At 39.4% G+C, this 23,617-nt stretch overlaps 1 protein-coding gene and 1 long non-coding RNA gene across 2 annotated transcripts; one reads left to right on the top strand and one right to left on the bottom strand.

Annotated features, from left to right (window-relative positions):
• Window positions 1-7,871: 7,871 nt before the first annotated feature.
• On the top strand, window positions 7,872-9,504 carry LOC140820320 (chlorophyll a-b binding protein CP26, chloroplastic). The gene is made up of 6 exons (XM_073180668.1): window positions 7,872-8,129; window positions 8,215-8,299; window positions 8,387-8,437; window positions 8,536-8,656; window positions 8,846-8,980; window positions 9,060-9,504. Exons 1-6 carry the CDS (start codon window positions 7,922-7,924, stop codon window positions 9,318-9,320), a joined length of 861 nt encoding a protein of 286 aa, XP_073036769.1. The 5' UTR covers window positions 7,872-7,921; the 3' UTR covers window positions 9,321-9,504.
• On the bottom strand, window positions 9,220-23,425 carry LOC140820321 (uncharacterized). The gene is made up of 2 exons (XR_012115412.1): window positions 22,695-23,425; window positions 9,220-11,225 (listed from the first exon to the last, which is right to left on the bottom strand). It is a non-coding gene; the product is annotated as an uncharacterized lncRNA (long non-coding RNA).
• Window positions 23,426-23,617: the final 192 nt, after the last annotated feature.

The following is a 23,617-nucleotide window of genomic DNA, read 5'->3' as shown; positions in this document are numbered from 1 at the left end:
GGGATCTCTATCTTGACTCATCTTGATTGTCTCTCGAAGACATGGTTGTGCTGAAAGTGATGTCAGGATCGCCTTACTCATATTCTTTCGACTTAAAGCATCTGCTACTTTGTTGGCTTTGCCTGGATGGTAGCTTATTGTCAAGTCGTAATCCTTCATGAGTTCGATCCATCGTCTTTGTCGCATATTTAGTTCCTTTTGAGTGAACAAATATTTGAGACTTTGGTGATCGGTGAAAATCTCACACTTGGCTCCATAAATATAGTGTCTCCAAATCTTTAGTGCGAACACCACTGCAGCTAATTCAAGGTCATGTGTTGGGTAATTCTGTTCATACGGCTTCAACTGTCTTGACGCGTATGCAATCACCCTTCCCTCTTGCATGAGTACACATCCTAAACCTTCTTTGGATGCATCACTATAGACGGTGTAGTCCTTACCTTCCATAGGTAATACTAGCACTGGTGTGGATGTAAGCTTCTTCTTCAAAGTCTCGAAGCTTTGCTCACATTTTTCACTCCATTGAAACTTAGAGTTCTTCTGTGTGAGCTTGGTGAGAGGTATGGCTATTGAGGAAAATCCTTCAACAAATTTTCGGTAATAGCCTGCTAGTCCCAAGAAGCTTCGTACCTCTGTCACATTCTTTGGTCTTGGCCAATCCGAAATTGCCTCCACTTTCTTAGGGTCCACAGATACTCCTGCTGCTGATATTATGTGTCCCAAGAATGCGACGCTCTCTAGCCAGAATTCGCATTTCTTGAACTTGGCGTATAGTTCCTTTTCTCTCAGCTTCTGGAGGGTGAGACGAAGATTTTCTTTGTGGTCTTCTTCACTTGACGAATATACAAGAATGTCGTCGATGAATACTACAACAAACTTGTCTAGAAATGGTTTAAACACTCTGTTCATGAGATCCATGAATACTGCCGGAGCGTTTGTTAATCCGAACGGCATCACTGTGAACTCATAGTGTCCGTACCTTGTCCTGAAGGCTGTCTTTGGGATATCGTCTGATCTGACCTTCAATTGGTGGTAGACTGACCTTAAATCGAGCTTGGAAAAGACTGTAGCTCCTTTGAGTTGATCAAACAAGTCATCAATCCTTGGAAGCGGATACTTGTTTTTGATTGTGATCTTGTTCAGCTCTCTGTAATCGATACACATCCTCATACTTCCGTCCTTCTTCTTTACAAATAGGACAGGAGCTCCCCACGGAGATGCGCTTGGTCGGATTTGCTTCTTGTCCAACAACTCTTGAAGTTGCTCTTTAAGTTCTTTCAACTCTGCTGGAGCCATTCGATATGGTGCTTTTGAGATTGGTGCAGCATTGGGTACTAAATTAATCTCAAACTCCACTTCGCGATCGGGAAGTTCGCCTGAGAGTTCTTCAGGAAATACATCCGGAAATTCTTGTACTACTGAAATCTCTTCTAGCGTGAGTGTGGTTTCTTTCTTTACCTCGCTTAACATAGCTAGGTAAACTTCTTCTCCACTTTTCATGGCTTTCCAAGTTTGAGAAGCAGAAAGAAGAGTCTTTCGTTCTTTGGTCTTGCCATGAAATAAAATTTTCTCTTGGTATGGAGTTTGGATGGTTACCGTCTTTCCATGACATTCTAATAAGGCATGATTCTTGGCTAACCAATCCATTCCAAGAATTACGTCGAATTTCACCATGTTTAGTTGAATAAGGTTTGCCTTGAAATTCTGATCTTCTAAGAGAACACTAATATCCCGATATAGAGTGCGAGTTTCTAAAATTCGATTTGCAGGAGTGGCTACTCTGTATGGTTCTTCTAAGTTATCAGGCTTAGCTCCTAACTTCTTGGCAAATCTCTTAGACATGAATGAATGCGTAGCACCACAATCAAATAGCACATAAGCAGGTATATTATTGATTAGAATGGTACCGGCTATGACATCATTTGAGTTGTCCGCCTCTTCTTGAGTGATAGCGTAGACTCGAGCATTTGGCTTGTTCTCCTTAGGCTTATTCGGAGTTGATCCTCCTGCTGGTCCATTCCTTGGATCTGGAAGAGGACATTGAGCAATGCGATGGTCCATCTTTCCACAACGGAAACAAGCTCCAGAATTCCTACGACATTCACCAGTGTGTGTGAATCCGCAAGTTTGGCACTTGACTCCTTCTTTGTTTGATTGAGAAGAAGTGGTTCCTTTGGATGAAGCACTGGTAAATTGGTTGTTTGCAAACCTAGGCCTCTTGAATTGCTGGCCCGATTGGTACTGGCTTGGCTGAGGACGTTTGAGTTTGTTCTCGCCTTCACGCCTCTTAATATCATTTTCAGCCCTGATGGCGGCTCCCATCAATTCCTCAAAACTATTGGGCACGATAACGGCAAGGGCAGATTGAATACGACTGTTCAATCCCTTCTTGAAGCGATGCATCTTCAAGGCTTCGTCTCCCATGATGGTTGGGAAATAAGTTCCCAACGAGTGGAACTTGGATGAATACTCCACCACTGTCATGTTTGGTTCTTGAACCAAGCTTTCAAATTCTGACAGCTTCTGCACTCGGACTGCTGTTGGAAAGTACTGCCTCAGGAATGCTTCTCGGAACCTTTGCCAAGTGATAGGTCCCGCCTCTATCATAGCTGGTGAGACTCCTTCCCACCATTTGGCAGCTTGATCGACAAGAAAAGGTGTAATCACCTCCACTCTGATCCTTTGGGGAACCTCAAGTAGTCGAAGATGATTTTCCACCTCTTTCATCCAATTTTGTCCGACTTCTGGATCGGTGCTTCCATCGAAGTTATGGACTCTTGCTCTTCGTAGAGCCTCGTAGTGCTGCTTAGTCCCGTTGTTCTGAGCTGGAGGTGGTGGCGGTGGCTGGTTAGCATTGGGGTTCACTAACCCTTGTAACGTGGTTGCCACAATCGTGGCTATAGCCATTAAATCCACTTGACTGAGGCCAACTGCTGGTGGCTGCTGCTGTTGTTGTTGTTGTTGTTGTTGTTGTTGTTGTTCATTCTCATCGTTGCGGTTGTTGTTGCGGTTGTTGTAACGAGGGTTGCGGTTGTTTCTCACTGGTCTTCCGTCCATATCCTACAATTATGAGAATTCTAAGGTTTTGGCATAATATGAACTAAACGAAAGAAACACAATGTTTAAGTAATTGCTCGAGAATTAAGTATGAAATCAATTGATCGAAAGAAATTTTATTGATTTCCCAAAAAATTGCAATTACAACGAAATATCGAAATTGTTAACAAGAAGGTAAATGGAACAAGTGTTATTACAAAGAAAACAACTACTGATAAACTAATCTACTACTTCTCCTAATCCCAAATCCATAAGATCCTCTCCAACTTCTTCTTCCTCTTCTGGTTCTTCTTCAGGTTCATCTTGGTTGGCTATTACTGCTTGTAGATATTCAATATGACCATGCAGAACTGCATTCTGGTCGCTAAGAACTTCAACAGTACTCTGCAACTCATGAATTTGAGTATCAGTCTGCTCACTATACTGATTATGCTGGTGCACAAGTTGGTGATTCTGATCCTTGAGTATTTGGATCTTGTCAACAAGTGTATCACGTAGCTCGATGAACTCTGCTACAGTCTCTTGGGATATTTCAAACTCCTCTTGAATCTTCCTATTCCTCTCTTCTGCTTCATGCAGATAGTGAGCATAACGTTGAACATCGCCCTCTAAGTGCTCTGCTCGACGCTCTAACTCATCTTTGTCCAACTTTAGACAGTAGTTATTCCCCTTGAGTTTTTCTAGCTTCCTCTCTAAGCTCTTAATGTAGCTAGTTTGGTCCGCCATATCCTACATCCAAAAACATAAGGGTAAAGGTTCAGAAATGAGCTCAATAATATAGGTTGAGTTATAGACAAATACTGGAATGAACAAAATCAGTACTGTCTATGCAATAATCAGCAGAAATAGCTCAAAAATTTTCGGTCTCAGAATTCTGTGAAAATTTTACTAAAAATCCTTCACATCAAGAACATGAATGGTACCAAGTTTGGTGCAAAAATACTAAGTCAATTGAAAATGAAAATTCCTCAAAGTTTCAAAATTTTAGAAAATTTTACGGAAATGATGATATCCCTATCTAAACGATGGATTTCAGGGTTCGTCGGTGGTGCTAGAACGATGAATGGTTTTAGGTTAGGTTCTCCTCGTCGAGAGCTTTCCAACGCCTACTTTTAATGGTAAAAATTCCTCCTGGATCAAAAGTTAAGGCCGTTTGAAGTTGGCGCGAAAAACACCTCAACTTCTATGCCATTTTGCGAGGTCTACTGCATTTGCTTGCTGGAATACACTGTCTACTGCAATTCTGATGCTACTGCAATCAGTCTGCTGCTTTTCCAGCATTGTCTGATGCATTCCGAGTCTACTGACCCAGTCTTCTGCATTCAGACCTACTGGTTTCCTTCTACTGGTTCTGGTTTCAGGCTACTGGTCTTATCCTACTGTTTTTCGTCTGCTGGTTTTCGCCTACTGAATTTTTTTTTTTTTTTTAAACTCGTTTCAGTAGTCTATTACAGTAGCTTATTTTCAGTAGTCTATTTCAGTAACCTTCAGAACTTATTCTCAGAAGTCGATAAGAACTTATTATTTCTAGTTCCTCCTCCCCAGATTATGAAACCCGGTTCTGCTCTGATACCACTTCAATGTCACGCCCCGGGACGGGGGTTGGTTGACACCGGCGTTGCTCTCAAATATTACATTCGAAAACAACAAGCCTCAGAAGTACAGAAACTCAGAAACCAGTCTTTTATTCATAAAACGAAATAAATCAATTGTATGTTACAACTCGAATACTGATGTTTTACAGCGGAAATGTAAAACCACATATTACAGTATCTTAACAGATGCAGCGGAATAAAAATAAACATAACTGAGAACAACAGTCTTCTTCACCAGCCCCAGAACTGGATCTGTTCTTCTTCTTCTAACATTTCTTCAGTACTCTTATCTGAGATGGGTTTGGTGGGTGAGTGATATGATTGTCACTCAGTAAGCAGGGGCGGGAATAACTCCCAGTTTTCGAAATCGTTTTCAACAGAAACAGTAATACAATAATATACAGAAAACTCGTATTTTCATAACAGAAATCAGAATTTAGAACTTACATGTTTCAGAACAGAAATCAGAATTATTAAGCACTGAGCACGTTAGTGAATTTCATGGCTAAACTGATATCAGTCCCCTATATGTTCTCTCCTCTAAGGGGTGAGGCCAGAATCAGAATCAGAATCAGAATTCAGAAATGTTCAGAATATATATTCCTACCATTAGTTCACTAGGGAGTTTCAGTGCTTCAAAATCAGAAATCAAACATACAGAAACTGAACTTTAAAACAGAATTATCAAACAGATTTCAAGATATTTACATATAAGCCCACTTACCGTAATTTGCTTAAAGTTACGGTTGAAGTCTACTGGATTTTGCTGCTTGACAAAGGCACTCTTTCTTAACTCGAAATTTAAGTGATAATCTCAAAGCTTGTGTAACCCATTTCAGAGACTTGAGGGTGTTATTTATAGGCCACAATCTGACTGTTACGCTTCCAATTAATGGCTATAATCTGACATTAACAGCCTTTATTCCATGTTAATGCTTCAGTTACAAGTCTGAGCTGAATCAGTAACTGACTGCTGCTTCTTTCTCGCTCTTCTGCTGCTGCTGATTTTTCGTTCTTCTACTGCTGCTGCTGGAAAATACATGTCTGCTGGAAAAATACCAGCTTCTGAATATTATCTTCTGCTGGAAATTTTGCATTGCTTACTGAAATGCTTTTGCTGGAAATTCGAGTTCTCACAATGGTCCCAGTGGGAGCCCGACGATCGTGTTTCCTTGGATACGGATACGAATATGAATACGTGATACGAATACGAATATGTTAATACGTAGGCCAAGGCCCAGTTGACCGGTGAGAGTGTTGCTGGTGTCCCCGCCGCCCAGTACTGTGGTATTCTAGATGGATCCATCGCCTATTAAGATTAAGAATACGAGTCACAATCACGATATGAATTCAACAAACACGAACATGAACATGAATACGAATATGAATATGAATACGTATATGAATATGAGTATGTTTATGTTTTTATGAAAATATTTTTATGCATCATGAAAATGTTTACGAAAATGCTTAAGTTTAAGTTTATGCATCTTAATGAAAATGATATTTTAAGTACAAGTATTTTTCACTGTTATATGTTAACTGTATTACGTATTACTCGTTATCAAGATTATGGTGTGTTGAGTCTTTAGACTCACTAGGTGTGATGGATGCAGGTTATCATGATAATGCTAATGGAGGTCTTGATGGTTGATCCGACTGGACTGAAGGTGCACATAACCCGAGGACCAGCGCTTCTATTTCCGTATTATGCTTTATGATTTAAGTTAAAGATTTTTAAGAGTATTTATTTATGCTTTTGAGATATTTTTGAGAGGTTTAGTATGGGCTTTACTTTTCAAACTTATTGTTTTTTTTGGTTTGGTAAAACAATCGACGTCTTCATTTTATGACTATTGCACTTGATTTTAAAATGTTAGATGGTTGGTATTTTATTTTAAGGGGGAAAATATTTTAATATTTTCATGTGGCAAGTATACATGGCCGAAAATTGAGTGTTTTAAAAAAAAAAAAATTTCTAGCACGTTTTAAGCAAAACGAATAAGCAGACGTGTCATATAAGCTGCTGCACTGATGGTGTGAAGACATGATTGGAATCAAGTCTTCAAGTGGGAGAATTGTTATGTGAGATTTATTAATGTGGTGGGGCCCACACATTAAATAAAATAATATAAATCTCAGATCCCACATCGGTTTTTTAATAAAACGGAAGGAAGGAATTAGTTATAAATAGAGTTCAATTCTTTCAGTTATTGTATCCGAAAATCAAAAGCTTTTCAGCTTTGATAAAAAGAGAGTGCATAGAAAAAAAAGGTGTATTTTTTTCTTGAGTGCGGGAATTCTCTTGTGTGAGTTAGAGAAAATATTTTTCTCGGTATACTCGGGTTGGGATCGTGAGATATTGAGTGTATTGGTGTATGCACTTGTTGTAATATTTCTCCGGTTATAAAAGTTGCAGTGCTCCGTGGATGTAGCCTATATTGGGTGAACCACGTAAATCTTTGTGTTCTTGTTGGTTGTTTTATTCCGCAATTTTTTGGGTACTATATTATCATCGTGGTCGGCATCGCTTCGGGGTAATTTCCCAACACAATTTTGGGGCATAATTAAGTTATAGATTTTTAGCTATAAGTTTGGTTTACTGTTTAATAATAAGCTAAGTACTTCATGTGCTAGCTTTTCGTTTATTCTAAAATTATTTTGCAAAGGCTTGCTTTATAACAATTAATTTGGACGTGTATGTGGTTACTATTTTTCTACTAATATTGTATTATTTTCTAATGCAGATTGATCTCTTGATATTTATATATTTGCCTTGTGTCTGTCGTGTTTTACTCTTGAACGGAAATTATCTCTTGAAGATCAAATACTGTAACTATACGTGTAAGCAAGGAAAAATGGGATTATGGGACTTGAACTTCCAAGCCAAATGACATCGTGTATGTTTGGTTCAGATTTAAAAAAAAAAAAAGGAATCTTGTTTGGAGAAAACTTGGAATTTTAAACATTAATTTATGAATTATGATGAAACTATCAATCACATAATTAATTACCATGATGGATCCGTAAAAAGAAAGTAGAATGTTCCATTTTTACTACTAAAATAGTGACGAATATTCGGGGATAGGTAACGTTATCCCATATCGAGTAGACCTATGCATGATCCAAATCCCAGCCTATCAAAAGGCCTCGTCAGATTACAATCAGATTACAAGAAATGGTGTCCTATGTGTCACATCCACGTCCACCAGTGCTAGCTTTTTAGTTGCCACCATCTTCATATTGTTTCCAAGTTCCAACAACATCAAATGGCTTCTCTTGCTGCATCGTCCGCGGTTGCGTCCCTTGGAAAGTCCGAGATTCTAGGCAATCCCCTTAATTTCACCTTTAGATCTGCTCCAGCTCCTTCCTACCACGCCACATTCAAAACCGTAGCACTTTTCTCCAAGAAGAAGGCCGCTGCCAAGTCTAAGGCGCCCCCCCCTGCAGCTGACGATGAACTGGCCAAGTGGTACGGTGAGTAATTGCATGCCCAAGTCATTGATTTCGTTCAGCTTTAGTGTAGTCTATTGGTCTCTAGATTATTTTTTTCCAATTTCAGGGCCTGACAGGAGAATCTTCTTGCCTGAGGGGCTCTTGGACAGATCAGAAGTTCCCGAATACCTGACAGGCGAAGTCCCCGGAGAGTAAGTACTTGTGTATTCTATATTTGCATTTAGCTGAATTTGCCTTGCAGATCTATTTACATACGGTATGCTTCTCTGAATATGCAGCTATGGGTATGATCCCTTTGGCCTCAGCAAGAAACCGGCCGACTTTGCCAAGTAAGGGATATTTCTCGGAATTTCAACTGATGCTCGCTTTATGATCAATTTCATTTGAGTCACAAGAGGATTGAAATATTTGGCATTTTCATATTCAGATATCAAGCGTACGAACTTATTCACGCAAGATGGGCCATGCTTGGCGCTGCTGGCTTTGTAATCCCTGAGGCCTTGAACAAATACGGAGCTTACTGCGGACCAGAAGCTGTTTGGTTCAAGGTATTATGGCTATCTACTTTCTTGTTTTCTTTGTCCATCTTACCTTTGATATATAAACTTGATTTTCTGTGTTGTTGTGAAGCTTCCTGGAATCAGAAATTTTTTAACAGTTCAGGAAATGTAGTTTGTCGATCTTAACTGCATTTTGATGTTTCTCATCTTTCAACCTTTGCATCCTCATTTCTGTAGACCGGTGCTCTGCTACTTGATGGGAACACGTTGTATTACTTCGGAAAGAACATCCCCATTAACCTTGTTCTGGCTGTGATTGCTGAGGTTGCGCTTGTTGGTGGTGCCGAATATTACAGAATCATCAATGGATTGGTATGTCCATGCGTGTTAATATTTGGATTCTCTCATATGGTGATCAACAAGAATAACAAGTAGTTCAAAATTTGTGCAGAATCTAGAAGACAAGCTTCATCCTGGTGGTCCTTTTGACCCATTGGGGCTTGCAAATGATCCAGACCAGGCAGCAGTTTTGAAGGTGAAGGAGATCAAAAACGGTAGACTAGCCATGTTCGCCATGCTTGGCTTTTTCATCCAGGCATATGTGACTGGGAAGGGACCTGTCGAAAACCTTGCGGCACACTTGAGTGATCCCTTTGGCAACAACTTGCTCACAGTAATTGCGGGATCAGCTGAACGAGCTCCTACCCTGTAATTATCTGTGTCTCCCACGGATTCAAATTGTTGAGATTATGACAGTTAATCAATATGATTGTCTTAAGACAACTCTAAAACTGTTGTTTTCCATCATGATTCAGGTTCTTAAAATTCTGAAGAATATAGTTTGACTTATATAGTTGATAAGTATGGATTTAGTATGATATTGGTCATATTTTTCATTTGTTATCGTAAATTTTTGGGAGAACTAAAAATTCTGAGATAGTATGTTATATTATTTATTAAACAATGTGTGCGTTAATTTTATGCCGGCCATAAGCTCAGGAACATCCTTACAGCCTGACTGAACTTAGATCAGCATATATACTACCAGAACGCAAAGCGATTGGCGGCAATCTCGAAGCTAATTTATGCATTGAATACAACTGTACAAGAGATGGTGACTGCTTCTTACATCCAAATTTGCTCCATATAGAAAAGTCGATGGTATGTTATGCATGGGTCAGGACATGGATTTTCAAAACAAATCATGAAAGCAATAAAACACGGTATTTGTAGCACAAACTTACCAATTAGAAACTCGACTTCAGACTTAAACTTTCACCTCTAAAAGCTCAGGGAGTTAACTCAAAAGAAATTGATGCGAATCAATACCGTAAGGATCGAAGTGCTGTCGCTCGAAGAAGAAAACCCCTAGCTCATGGACTCGAAAATTTACCTCAGTGAAGCTCCATTTTCATGTCCTAAATAAATAAAAAATACGGCCAAAGGAAGAGCTAAAAAATGGAACAAATTTATTGTGCAAAAAACGTCTTTTGAGTAAACCAATGTGATTCTTGGTTGTTGATGAAATTTTGACTACTTGGGCATCAAGTTTTCGGCCAAACCAACCTTTGGAGAGCCAACATTTAGCCTATAAATTTTAGATAAGACTCCAACATTTCTACACCAAAAGGGCTAAAAAAAACCGAGCACAAGTGCTTTCAAGAAATCCTCCAAGTTTTTGGCAGTCTCAAGGAAGGAAGGAAGGGCTGTTTCGACCATTCTATGTAGTAGTCAAAACACATCCAAGTTGCTGTCCGGATGCAGGAAAAGTCTCAGAAAGAGTCCATTTATAGGAAAAGGTCCTAGAGTGACCCCAAGATTAAGGATATGTCACGATCATTATAATGTGATTTGTTCAATAAGATCTGATAAGGTTATGTATTGGCATGTTCTGACTTGATAAAGATTCTGTTATGATGTTTTCTGTATCTGATACTATAAGTCCTAAATTATGTTCATTCCGTTATGTTGAACTATGTTATGTAACATAATCTGTTTAAAAGATAGGTATATGTGTGATCTTTTATTCTTGTATTCGATCGACCCTCACTTGTTTATTGTTTCCAAGAAAACTCATCAACTTATGTCCTCCCCGGATAATAATGAAGAAAAGGTGGAAGAGACGGAATAAGATAAATTTTTGGGGCTGGTGAAGAAATCCATAGTTATGAAGACCAAGCCCTTAATTTCAAGTTTGTAGTTTATTAACTTCCACATTTCGCACTTTTCTTTGTAAGAACAAATTCTGCATTATTCGCATTTCAAATATGTAGAGATAATGTTCTTTTATGAATTAGACTGGTTTTTTGTAACGCCTACTCGTTTTAAAAGCGCAGATTTTTTTTTAAAAGCTCGCATTTTGAAAATAAGCATTTAAATTAATCGTAATTATTTGACGGTAAAAATGATGCAGTTTAAATTAATCAAACTCATCCAAAAATCATACTAAACATGAACGAGTAAAAATCTTAAAATCGTCAACATAATAAAATGTTCATCTCCTCTCAAAACTCATAAATAATAATGCGGAAAATCATAAGGTCCTCGCGTCGTGTCACCGCACCAGATCTGCCTACTCAGAGTTCGGCACATCCAGTCTCCTCATCATTAAACTCACCTGCATCACACACGCCCAGTGAGTCTAAAGACTCAACACACCTGTACCAAGAATAGCAAGTACATATACATGCACATAGCAGTGAAAAATATCATACTCAACATAACATTCATGAACTTTAAAAGCTTAACATAAATGTGTCATATGCAGTCTGACGTATCAAAACAGCTCATCGTTAATCATCATTCATCATTTATCATTTATCATTCATCATTCAGTTATTAGAGGTGACTATCGTACATCATCATTTACGATGGATATATCATACATAAAACCGTGGTACCCGACGGCTGTCGGACATCAGTGACAGGATTACCCATCCCCTGTGCCTAAGCCTCATCATCATCATTTACATATACATCTTAAAAGTTTACATATACTTCGATAGTCACAACCAATTCCTATCATTCAAAACATAATCATTTTCATTCCTTATAAAAATAAATGCACAAATTCAATTTTCTTTAAATTCAAGCATGAACGTATAAGCTCATAAAATCTTAAAAATCGTGTATCATGATGCATGAACATTTAAATTATCATACATTTGTGCCCAGGACGTTGTCAGGACCAAAATCTCACCCCGGGTGCAAAATGACCATTTAGCCCCTGGAAACCCGAAAATTATCGTTTCACCCCTGGACCTCTAAAATTGACCCGAAGCTTACCAAACTCTTTAAAATGTAACAAAACATTTTCTAAAAGCATTCTTAGACGTAAACTCGAGCCCAATTTATAACATAACCAAATTGTTTTAAAACTTGGACCGGAGTCCCGTTTTTAATCCGAATTAACTCGAAACCCAACCAAATTTTTTTCAAACTTAACCCATACTTAAAATACACTCTAACAGCCCCTAAACTCCTCAAAATCAGCCCTCTAACCCACGTCTAAACCTATTATCCTAGCTAATTTCTCGGCCACCCCCACAAGCACCATCCTTAACCCAACACATGGGTAGATGAGATCCTACCTATGTGGGCACTACCCACACATTCATTTCAACGGGTAAGATTTTGCCACACATACAATTTCATAAAAAAAAAGTGGGTCCTATATATGCATGAGCAAATCTTGGCCATTCATCCTATCATGGAGGCAATGCCCACATGGGTAGGATGAAATAAACCCAACACATGGCTCCACTACTCAATTCCTTCGGTCCACCAAATTTCCACCACATGCCCAACCTTTATGACTCACCTTAAGGCCCTAAATAACCTCCTAAACCAAGCCTCACCAACGCAAGATGCCGCACATGTGAGAACCTGAAATTTCAGCAGTAGCAGCAGCTGGCCAATTTCAGCAGAAGCTAATATTTCCAGCAGCAACTCATATTTCAGAAGATGGTATTTTCCAGCAGACAAAATCCAGCAGACCCGAATTCAGCAGCAGACCAGAATCCAGCAGCAGAAGAACGATATTCCAGCAGACAGTTACAGATTCAGCTTAGACTTGTAACTGAAGCATTTATCACGGAATAAAGGTTGTTAATGGAAGATTATGGCCATTAAATGAGAAGCTAACAGTCAGAATATTTGCCTATAAATAGCACCATCAACCTCTGAATTGGGTTACACAAATCTTGAGAGTATCACCTGAAATTAGAGCTAAGAGAGTGCATTTTCGAAGCTGTAAAATCCAGTAGCGATGCAAGCAGATTTCAGTAGACTTCAACCGAAACTCTAGCAATTTACGGTAAGTGGGCTTATATGTAAATATCTTGAAATCTGTTTGATAATTCTGTTTTAAAGTTCAGTTTCTGCATGATTTCTGATATATGATTTTGAAGCACTGAAACTCCCTAGTGAACTAATGGTAGGAATATATATTCTGAACATTTCTGAATTCTGATTCTGATTCTGGCCTCACCCCTTAGAGAAGAGAACATATAGGGGACTGATATCAGTTTAGCCATGAAATTCACTAACGTGTTCAGTGCTTACCAATTCTGATTTCTGATCTGAAACCTGAAGTTTCTGAATTCTGATTTCTGTTATGAAATACGAGTTTTTCTGTATATTACTGTATTACGGTTTCTGTATTAAAATGATGTTCGAAAACTGGGAGTTATTCCCGCCCCTGCTTACTGAGTGACAATCATATCACTCACCCACCAAACCCATCTCAGATAAGAACGAGGAAGTGTTGATAGAAGAAGAGGAGCAACGTCAGTTTTGGGGCTGGTGATGAAGATCGTTGTTCTTAGTTCTGATTTATGTTTTATTTTCCGCTGCATCTGTTCAGACAATGTAATTTTATGGTTTTACATTTCCGCTGTAAAACATTTGTCATTGAGTTGTAACAGACAATGATTGTTATGAATAAAAGACGGGTTTCTGAAATTCTGTACTTCTGAGGCTTGTTGTTTTCGAATGAATATTTGAGAGGAACGCCGGTGTCAACCAACCCCCGTCCCGGGGCGTGACATTGAAGTGGTATCAGAGCGAAACCGGGTTTCATAATCTGGGGAGGAGGAACTAGAAATAATAAGTTCTTATAGACTTCTGAGAATAAGTTCTGAAGATTACTGAAATAGACTACTGAAACGAGTTTAAAAAAACAAAAAAAAAAATTCAGTAGACCAAAATCAGTAGACCGAAACAGTAGATGACTGAAAAACAGTAGCATCAAAACCAGTAGTCTGGGACCAGAACCAGCAGATAGAATTCAGTAGAGCTGAAGGCAGCAGACTGATTCTAATAGGGCTGGAAACCAGCAGAAAACGCTGGAAAAGCAGCAGACTGATTGCAGTAGCATCAGAGTTGCAGTAGCAAGTGAATTCCAGTAGGCGCATGCAGTAGACTCCGCAAAAGGACATGGAAGTGGAGGTGTTTTTCGCGCAAACTTCAAACGGCGATAACTTTTGATCCAGGAGAAATTTTTACCATTAAAAGTAGGCGTTGGAAAGCTCTCGACGAGGAAAACCTAACCTAGAACGATTCATCATTTCCGTAAATTTTTCCAAAAATTTTAAACTTTGAAGAATTTTCATTTTCAAATGGCTTAGTATTTTTACACCAAACTTGGTATCATTCATGTTCTTGATGTCAAGGATTTTTAGTAAATTTTTCACGCCATTCTGAGACCGAAAATTTTTGAGCTATTTTCTGCTATTGAATGTTATAGGCTTACTGATTCTATTCATTCCAGTACTTGTCTATAACTTAATCCATATTCTTGATATCAATTCTGAACCTTTACCCTTATGTTTGTGGATGTAGGATATGGCTGACCAAATTAGCTACATTAAGAGCTTAGAGAGGAAGCTAGAAAAACTCAAGGAGAGTAACTACTGCCTAAAGTTGGACAAAGATGAGTTAGAGCGTCGAGCAGAGCACTTAGAGGGTGATGTTCAACGTTATGCTCACTATCTGCATGAAGCAGAAGAGAGGAATAGGAAGACTCAAGAGGAGTTTGAAATATCCCAAGAGACTGTAGAAGAATTCATCGAGCTACGTGACACACTAGTTGACAAAATCCAAATACTCAAGGATCAGAACCACCAACTCGTGCACCAACATAACCAGTATAGTGCACAGACTGATGCTCAGATTCAAGAGTTGCAAGATACTGTTGAAGTTCTTAGTGACCAGAATGCAGTTCTGCATGGTCATATTGAACATCTCGAAGCAGTAATAGCCAACCATGAAGATGAACCCGAGGAGGATCCCGAAGAAGAAGAAGAGGAAGTTGGAGAGGATCTTATGGATTTAGATTGGGAGAAGTGATAGATTAGAATACCAGTAGTAGTAGTTGTAATAACACTTGTCCCACTTGCATTTCTGTTTTCATTTCGAAATTCAGTTGCAATTGCACTTTCTTGGGAAATCAATAAAACTTATTTTTATCCATTGGCTTCATATTTAAAATACGAGCAATTACTCAATCATTTTGTTTCTTTTCTTGAGTCCATATTTTGTCATCAACCTTAGAACTTTCGTACTTGTAGGAAATGGACAGAAGACCAGTAAGAAACAATCGCAACCCCCGTTATGGAAACCGCAACAACCAAAATGATGAGGACGCACAGCAACAACCCCAACAACAACCACCAGCAGTCGGCCTCAGTCAAGTGGATTTGATGGCTATAGCCACAATTGTGGCAACCACGCTACAAGGGTTGGTGAACCCTAATGCTAATCAGCCACCACCGCCACCACCTCCAGCTCAGAACGGGACTAAGCAGCACTACGAGGCTCTCCGAAGAGCAAGAGTCCCTAACTTCGATGGAAGCACCGATCCAGAGGTGGGACAGAATTGGATGAAAGAGGTGGAAAATCATCTTCGACTACTTGAGGTTCCCCAAAGGATCAGAGTAGAGGTGATTACACCTTTTCTTGTGGATAAAGCTGCCAGATGGTGGGAAGGAGTCTCACCAGCTATGATAGAGGCGGGACCTATCACTTGGCAAAGGTTCCGAGAGGCATTCCTGAGGCAGTACTTTCCGACAGCAGTTCGGGTGCAAAAGTTGTCAGAATTTGAAAGCTTGGTTCAAGAACCAAACATGACTGTGGTGGAGTATTCATCTAAGTTCCACTCATTGGGAACTTACTCCCCAACCATAATGGGAGACGAAGCCTTGAAGATGCATCGCTTCAAGAAGGGATTGAACAGCCGTATTCAATCTGCCCTTGCCGTGATCGAGCCCAATAGTTTTGAGGAATTGATGGGAGCCGCCATCAGGGCCGAGAATGACATCAAGAGGCGTGAAGGCGAGAACAAACTAAAACGCCCTCAGCCAAGCCACTACCAATCGGGCCAGCAATTCCAGAGGCCTAGGTTTTCGAACAACCAATTTACCAGTACTCCATCCAAAGGAACCACTTCTTCTCAATCAAACAAAGAAGGAGTCAAGTGCCAAACTTGCGGATTCACACACACTGGTGAATGTCGTATGAATTCTGGAGCTTGTTTCCGTTGTGGAAAGATGGACCATCGCATTGCTCAATGTCCTCTTCCAGATCCAAGGAATGGACCAGCAGGAGGATCAACTCCAAATAAGCCTAAGGAGAACAAGCCAAATGCTCGAGTCTATGCTATAACTCAAGAAGAGGCTGACAACTCCAATGATGTCGTAGCCGGTACCATTCTAATCAATAATATACCTGCCTATGTGTTATTTGATTGTGGTGCTACGCATTCATTCATGTCTAAAAGATTTGCCAAGAAGTTAGGATCTAAGCCTGATAACTTAGAAGAACCATACAGAGTAGCCACTCCTGCAAATCGAATTTTAGAAACTGGCACTCTATATCGGGATATTAGTGTTCTCATAGAAGATCAGAATTTCAAGACAAACCTTATTCAACTAAACATGGTGGAATTCGACGTAATTCTTGGAATGGATTGGTTAGCCAAGAATCATGCCTTAGTAGACTGTCATGGAAAGACGGTAACCATCCAAGCTCCACACCAAGAGAAAATTTTATTCCATGGCAAGACCAAAGAACGAAAGACTGTTCTTTCTGCTTCTCAAACTTGGAAAGCCATGAAAAGTGGAGAAGAAGTTTACCTAGCTATGATAAGCGAGGTAAAGAAAGAAACCGCACTTACGTTAGAAGAGATTCCGGTAGTACAAGAATTCCCGGATGTCTTTCCTGAAGAACTCCCTGGCGAACTTCCCGATCGCGAAGTGGAGTTTGAGATTAACTTAGTGCCCAATGCTACACCAATCTCAAAGGCACCATACCGAATGGCTCCAGCAGAGTTGAAAGAACTCAAAGAGCAACTTCAAGAGTTGTTGGACAAGAAGCAAATCCGACCAAGCGCATCTCCGTGGGGAGCTCCTGTCCTATTTGTAAAGAAGAAGGACGGAAGCATGAGGATGTGTATCGACTACCGAGAGCTGAACAAGATCACAATAAAAAACAAGTATCCGCTTCCAAGGATAGATGACTTGTTTGACCAACTCAAAGGAGCTTCAGTCTTTTCCAAGCTCGACTTAAGGTCAGGCTACCACCAATTGAAGGTCAAATCAGACGATATCCCAAAGACAGCCTTCAGAACAAGGTACGAACACTATGAGTTCACAGTGATGCCGTTCGGATTAACAAACGCTCCGGCAGTATTCATGGATCTGATGAATAGAGTGTTTAAACCATTTCTTGACAAATTTGTTGTGGTATTCATGGACGATATTCTAGTATATTCGTCAAGTGAAGAAGACCACAAAGAACATCTTCGTCTCACCCTCCAGAAGCTGAGAGAAAAGGAACTATACGCCAAGTTCAAGAAATGCGAATTCTGGCTAGAGAGCGTCGCATTCTTGGGACACATAATATCAGCAGCAGGAGTATCTGTGGACCCTAAGAAAGTGGAGGCAATTTCGGATTGGCCTAGGACAAAGAATGTGACAGAGGTACGAAGCTTCTTGGGACTAGCAGGCTATTACCGAAAATTTGTTGAAGGATTCTCCTCAATAGCCATACCTCTCACCAAACTCACATAGAAGAACTCTAAGTTTCAATGGAGTGAAAAATGTGAGCAAAGCTTCGAGACTTTGAAGAAGAAGCTTACATCCACAGCAGTGCTAGTATTACCTATGGAAGGTAAGGATTACACCGTCTACAGTGATGCATCCAAAGAAGGTTTAGGATGTGTGCTCATGCAAGAGGGAAGGGTGATTGCATACGCGTCAAGACAATTGAAGCCGTATGAACAGAATTACCCAACACATGACCTTGAATTAGCTGCAGTGGTGTTCGCACTAAAGATTTGGAGACACTATCTTTATGGAGCCAAGTGTGAGATTTTCACCGATCACCAAAGTCACAAATATTTGTTCACACAAAAAGAATTAAATATGAGACAAAGACGATGGATCGAACTCATGAAGGATTACGACTTGACAATAAGCTACCATCCAGGCAAAGCCAACAAAGTAGCAGATGCTTTAAGCCGAAAGAATATGAGTAAGGTGATCCTGACATCACTTTCAGCACAACCATGTCTTCGAGAGACAATCAAGATGAGTCAAGATAGAGATCTCGCTTTGGTGAAACTAAAAGAGCAAGTTAAAGAAGGGAAATCACCAGATTTCGAGACGGACAACCAAAGGATCTTGTGGATGAAAGGACGATTGTGCGTACCAGACATTGATGACCTTCGACAAGAAGTAATGTCTGAAGCACATAAGTCAAAATTTTCAGTACATCCTGGCAGTACCAAGATGTACAGAGATTTGAAGAGAAATTTTTGGTGGAGTGGAATGAAGAAAGACGTGGCAATGTATGTTTCCAAATGTCACGTGTGCCAGCAAGTCAAGGTAGAGCACCAAAGACCTGGTGGACTTCTTCAACCATTAGAAATCCCGGAATGGAAATGGCAACATATTTCCATGGATTTTGTAGTAGGTTTACCCAAATCGAGACAAAGTCATGACGGCATCTGGGTAATCGTAGATAGACTCACGAAATCGGCGCATTTCTTACCTGTCCGCATGAATTATAATTTGGACAAGCTAGCCACCTTGTACATGAATGAGATCGTGCGATTACATGGAGTACCGGCTAGCATACTATCAGACAGAGACCCTAGGTTTACATCTCGATTTTGGAAGAGCTTTCAACAAGCTATGGGGACAAAAATTACTCTTAGTACGGCCTATCATCCTCAAACCGATGGCCAAACAGAGAGAACAATTCAAACTCTTGAGGATATGCTGAGAGCTTGTGCTCTAGACTTCAGTGGTAATTGGAGCGAACATCTGCCCTTGATCGAATTCGCATACAATAATAGTTACCACAGTAGTATTGGAATGGCACCATATGAAGCTTTGTATGGACGAAAATGTCGATCACCACTATATTGGGATGAAGTCGGGGAAAAAGCCATCATGGGACCCGAACTGGTCCAAGAAACAGTGGATAAAGTTGCTCTGATCAAAGAAAGATTAAAAGCTGCACAAGATCGACAGAAAAGTTGGGCTGACTTGAAGAGACGACCCGTGGAATTTGAAGTTGGAGAAAAGGCTTATGTAAAAGTGTCACCCATGAAGGGTGTAATCCGATTCAATAAGGCTGGGAAACTGAATCCCAGATACGTCGGGCCATTTGAAATTCTTGAGAAAGTGGGGACACTTGCTTATAGATTAGCACTTCCACCCGAAATGTCAAGAATTCACAATGTATTCCACGTTTCGCAGCTAAGGAGATATATTTCTGATCCAAGTCACATTCTGGAAGCTGGACCACTTCTGGTTGAGAGCAATCTAAATGAAGAACTGAAGTATGAAGAAATTCCGATTCGAATTGTGGATTTCAAAGACCAAGTACTGAGACGACGAAAACCACACCGAAAGAGAACCCACTTGGGAGCTGGAAGAAAAGATACGAGCACAATATCCTTACCTCTTTGAGAATCATGTTTAGCAGTTTCGAGGACGAAACTTCTTATAAGGAGGGAGGGATTTGAGAACCTGAAATTTCAGCAGTAGCAGCAGCTGGCCAATTTCAGCAGAAGCTAATATTTCCAGCAGCAACTCATATTTCAGAAGATGGTATTTTCCAGCAGACAAAATCCAGCAGACCCGAATTCAGCAGCAGACCAGAATCCAGCAGCAGAAGAACGATATTCCAGCAGACAGTTACAGATTCAGCTTAGACTTGTAACTGAAGCATTTATCACGGAATAAAGGTTGTTAATGGCAGATTATGGCCATTAAATGAGAAGCTAACAGTCAGAATATTTGCCTATAAATAGCACCCTCAACCTCTGAATTGGGTTACACAAATCTTGAGAGTATCACCTGAAATTAGAGCTAAGAGAGTGCATTTTCGAAGCTGTAAAATCCAGTAGCGATGCAAGCAGATTTCAGTAGACTTCAACCGAAACTCTAGCAATTTACGGTAAGTGGGCTTATATGTAAATATCTTGAAATATGTTTGATAATTCTGTTTTAAAGTTCAGTTTCTGCATGATTTCTGATATATGATTTTGAAGCACTGAAACTCCCTAGTGAACTAATGGTAGGAATATATATTCTGAATATTTCTGAATTCTGATTCTGATTCTGGCCTCACCCCTTAGAGAAGAGAACATATAGGGGACTGATATCAGTTTAGCCATGAAATTCACTAACGTGTTCAGTGCTTACCAATTCTGATTTCTGATCTGAAACCTGAAGTTTCTGAATTCTGATTTCTGTTATGAAATACGAGTTTTTCTGTATATTACTGTATTACGGTTTCTGTATTAAAATGATGTTCGAAAACTGGGAGTTATTCCCGCCCCTGCTTACTGAGTGACAATCATATCACTCACCCACCAAACCCATCTCAGATAAGAACGAGGAAGTGTTGATAGAAGAAGAGGAGCAACGTCAGTTTTGGGGCTGGTGATGAAGATCGTTGTTCTTAGTTCTGATTTATGTTTTATTTTCCGCTGCATCTGTTCAGACAATGTAATTTTATGGTTTTACATTTCCGCTGTAAAACATTTGTCATTGAGTTGTAACAGACAATGATTGTTATGAATAAAAGACGGGTTTCTGAAATTCTGTACTTCTGAGGCTTGTTGTTTTCGAATGAATATTTGAGAGCATTGCCGGTGTCAACCAACCCCCGTCCCGGGGCGTGACAGCACACATCATTTCCCAAAGACTATCGTGTAAAACGTCTCAATCGCTACCCTTCCCATGATCGAGCTTCTCCTTCAACCACACACCCATGGCTCCCTCCTAGCACCTTACTCGACCATACTAGTCCTACATGAATCAAGATTTCAGTCCCATGCAGCCTAGCACCTACCCGCAACCGCAAATCTCCAAAAGAGCCCCATCCGCGGCGGTTTGCACTAAGCCTGATCGCGTGACTATGGGGCTGATTACAGCACTTACACACGTTAGATTACATCATTTCCACCCTTAGATGACCTGCACTCAGCATCCCTTGCACAAGGAATCAAGAATCGTGAGTTTACAATCAAAATATGATCAAATTTCATGCAAAAACCGTGCATCGCATCTCGAACGTGAATGATCTGATTTTTAACAACTATGGTGCACACATCAGCAGTATATGGCGTGCAAGACGAAGAAATGAAAGTACACAACGTGCCTTAGCTGATACGAACGCGAGAAGATCGAAGAACAAATGCCGGGAGGATTTTCTCCTACAAGAATAGAGCTTGGCCGAAGGTTTCCTCGAGCTGAAGAGTTTTGAAAACGAGGGTGAGAGGTTCTGAATGGGGTGTCGGCTAGTGACTTTAGGTTTAGAGTAAATGGTGTTTTAGGTAGTAATTAAATAGATAAATAATAGATAATGGGCTTTAAAATAACAATTAAAGGTTTAAAAGCTAATTAAGACCAACAAGCTTAAAAGTAGGCTCATTAAGTCCAAATGCACTCCAGAAAAATATTTCGTGTTGGAATGATTTTGAAAATATTAGTCGAACCCTTAAAAAGTCCCTCGATTCGATAAAATTTGCATACCGTTAAAAATAAAATCATACAGGTAAAAATACCCAAAATTCTCATTTTTGAAAAATACACTTAAAAACGCTATATTTTAATTTATAAAAATAAATCGTGTAATAAAATAATTTTTCTGAAAATTCTCCGGTCTCCGATCCTCGTTCGAACGTGAAATACACCTAGAAACCATAATTCGTGAACTTTTAAAATTTCATAAATTAAATCCTATCATGCATGAATTATGCATAAAATGCATAAAAATAATTAAAAACATAATTTATGAAATAAACATGCATTTAATGCTTTTAAACAAATTAATAAAATACCAAAGAAATTTAATAAATTTCATGCATGTGGTTCAAGTGAACCTTCAAATTTTTCGGGACGTTACATTTTTGCTATTTGCTATGAGTCTTATTTTTTTCTATTAAACTGCAAATGTCCTCTATACCTCGGTCTCGAGGTGTGACACCAAGTGTTCCACTTGTCAGTCTAATCTTTTTTTTATGACTCAAAACCACAACTTGGAAATATATACACAATGATCTAAGATAATTAATCATCTATAAATATTAAACAATTAAATCATAAAGCTGGTGCATGACCAGTGACCACATATTAATATTTTCTAGGTCCGCTATTGTTAGAGTAGACACATTAGTGGATCAATCAATAGTTACAATAAAGCAAGAAAGTCGAGAAAATGTAAAAGTGATGGTGTTATATATTATTCTCTACTGTCTAGCTAGTGCTTCATGTGATCATATCGTTGATATAATAATAATAGGCAGCTTCCATTAATAAACATTACTTGATTAAAATACATAAATTCTGGATAGGCACGTAGTACTATTGGAAGTTTGCTCTGATCTAGATCGTGTGGTCCTATTTATTAGTGCAGGATTGTAAGAATTCCATGTTGACGAGAAAAAGATAATTAAAGAAGTTGATGAAGCTGAGCCCAGCCAGCAACCAATAAAACAGATCAAGCCTATCCTCGTTCAGGTCATTGTTACTCAGTCACCCACCACTTAGCTGAAAGTAAACATACATACCCAATAGAGTTGAAGCAGACAAGCATGAGCATATGGGCATCAGCAGTGAGCGAAGAAACCATCTGGTTCATCTGTTGTTCGTCGCAGACTCCGCAAAGACAGAGAATTACAGAGCTACCAAATTGATCGAACATCAACGGAAATATCTGATCTTTCACCTCTGAAAAGATCAATTGAATGTCTTCCGGCTTCCTAAGCTGGAGTATGCGACACAAGTACCTGCAATCAATTGGATCCATTGCTTTCCAAAACAACTCGCCCTTCCAATCTTCTAAAGAGTGTGGCACCGCCGGTAGAGCTGGCGGGTTTTCGTCCGCTAAAGTGCCGTACTTAAACATCGGAAATTTATGTTTTCAGCGGACGACGAACCGTGGGGAAGAGAATTATTTTGTAATGAGATCGATCGCAAGCAGACCTAGCTAGGGTTTCAGTTCTCGTTCTCTATTTCTTTTTCTTTTTCTTTTTGTTTTACATAAAAAAAAATTTAAATAAAATTGAGTTCATAATATGGACACAATTCGGGAAAATAAAGCAACGGGGAGTAAACCTTTTGTAATTCAATCAAAAGGCATTGATATCTAAAAAGATAACTTTCTTCATGTTAAAATTCAATTTAAAATGAAAACTCAATGCAAGTTTAAAAACTTTACACAAACTTCATTCGATTGAAAAATTCAATCCAAACTCAACTAATATAAAAATTAAACTCAAATTTCACTCAAATGAAAAACGCAACTGATAGTTGTGGTTTTTACGTGTTTTATTACATTAGTTTGTGTGTGTTTGCATTGTACATACGTATATTTCTTCTACATTTTGTTAGTTTTAGAGTAAGCATATGCATTTAATCATTTCTCACTTGTGCGTGACGAATTTGCAGGTACAATGGCCGGAAAACCGAAATCTGGGCAAAGTGTGCAAGC

Source organism: Primulina eburnea, chromosome 18 (genome assembly GCF_022965805.1).
Source record: "Primulina eburnea isolate SZY01 chromosome 18, ASM2296580v1, whole genome shotgun sequence".
NCBI classification, from domain to species: domain Eukaryota; kingdom Viridiplantae; phylum Streptophyta; class Magnoliopsida; order Lamiales; family Gesneriaceae; genus Primulina; species Primulina eburnea.
The sequence above is the reverse complement of the archived record's forward strand: the minus strand, read 5'-3'. Positions and strand labels throughout refer to the sequence as shown.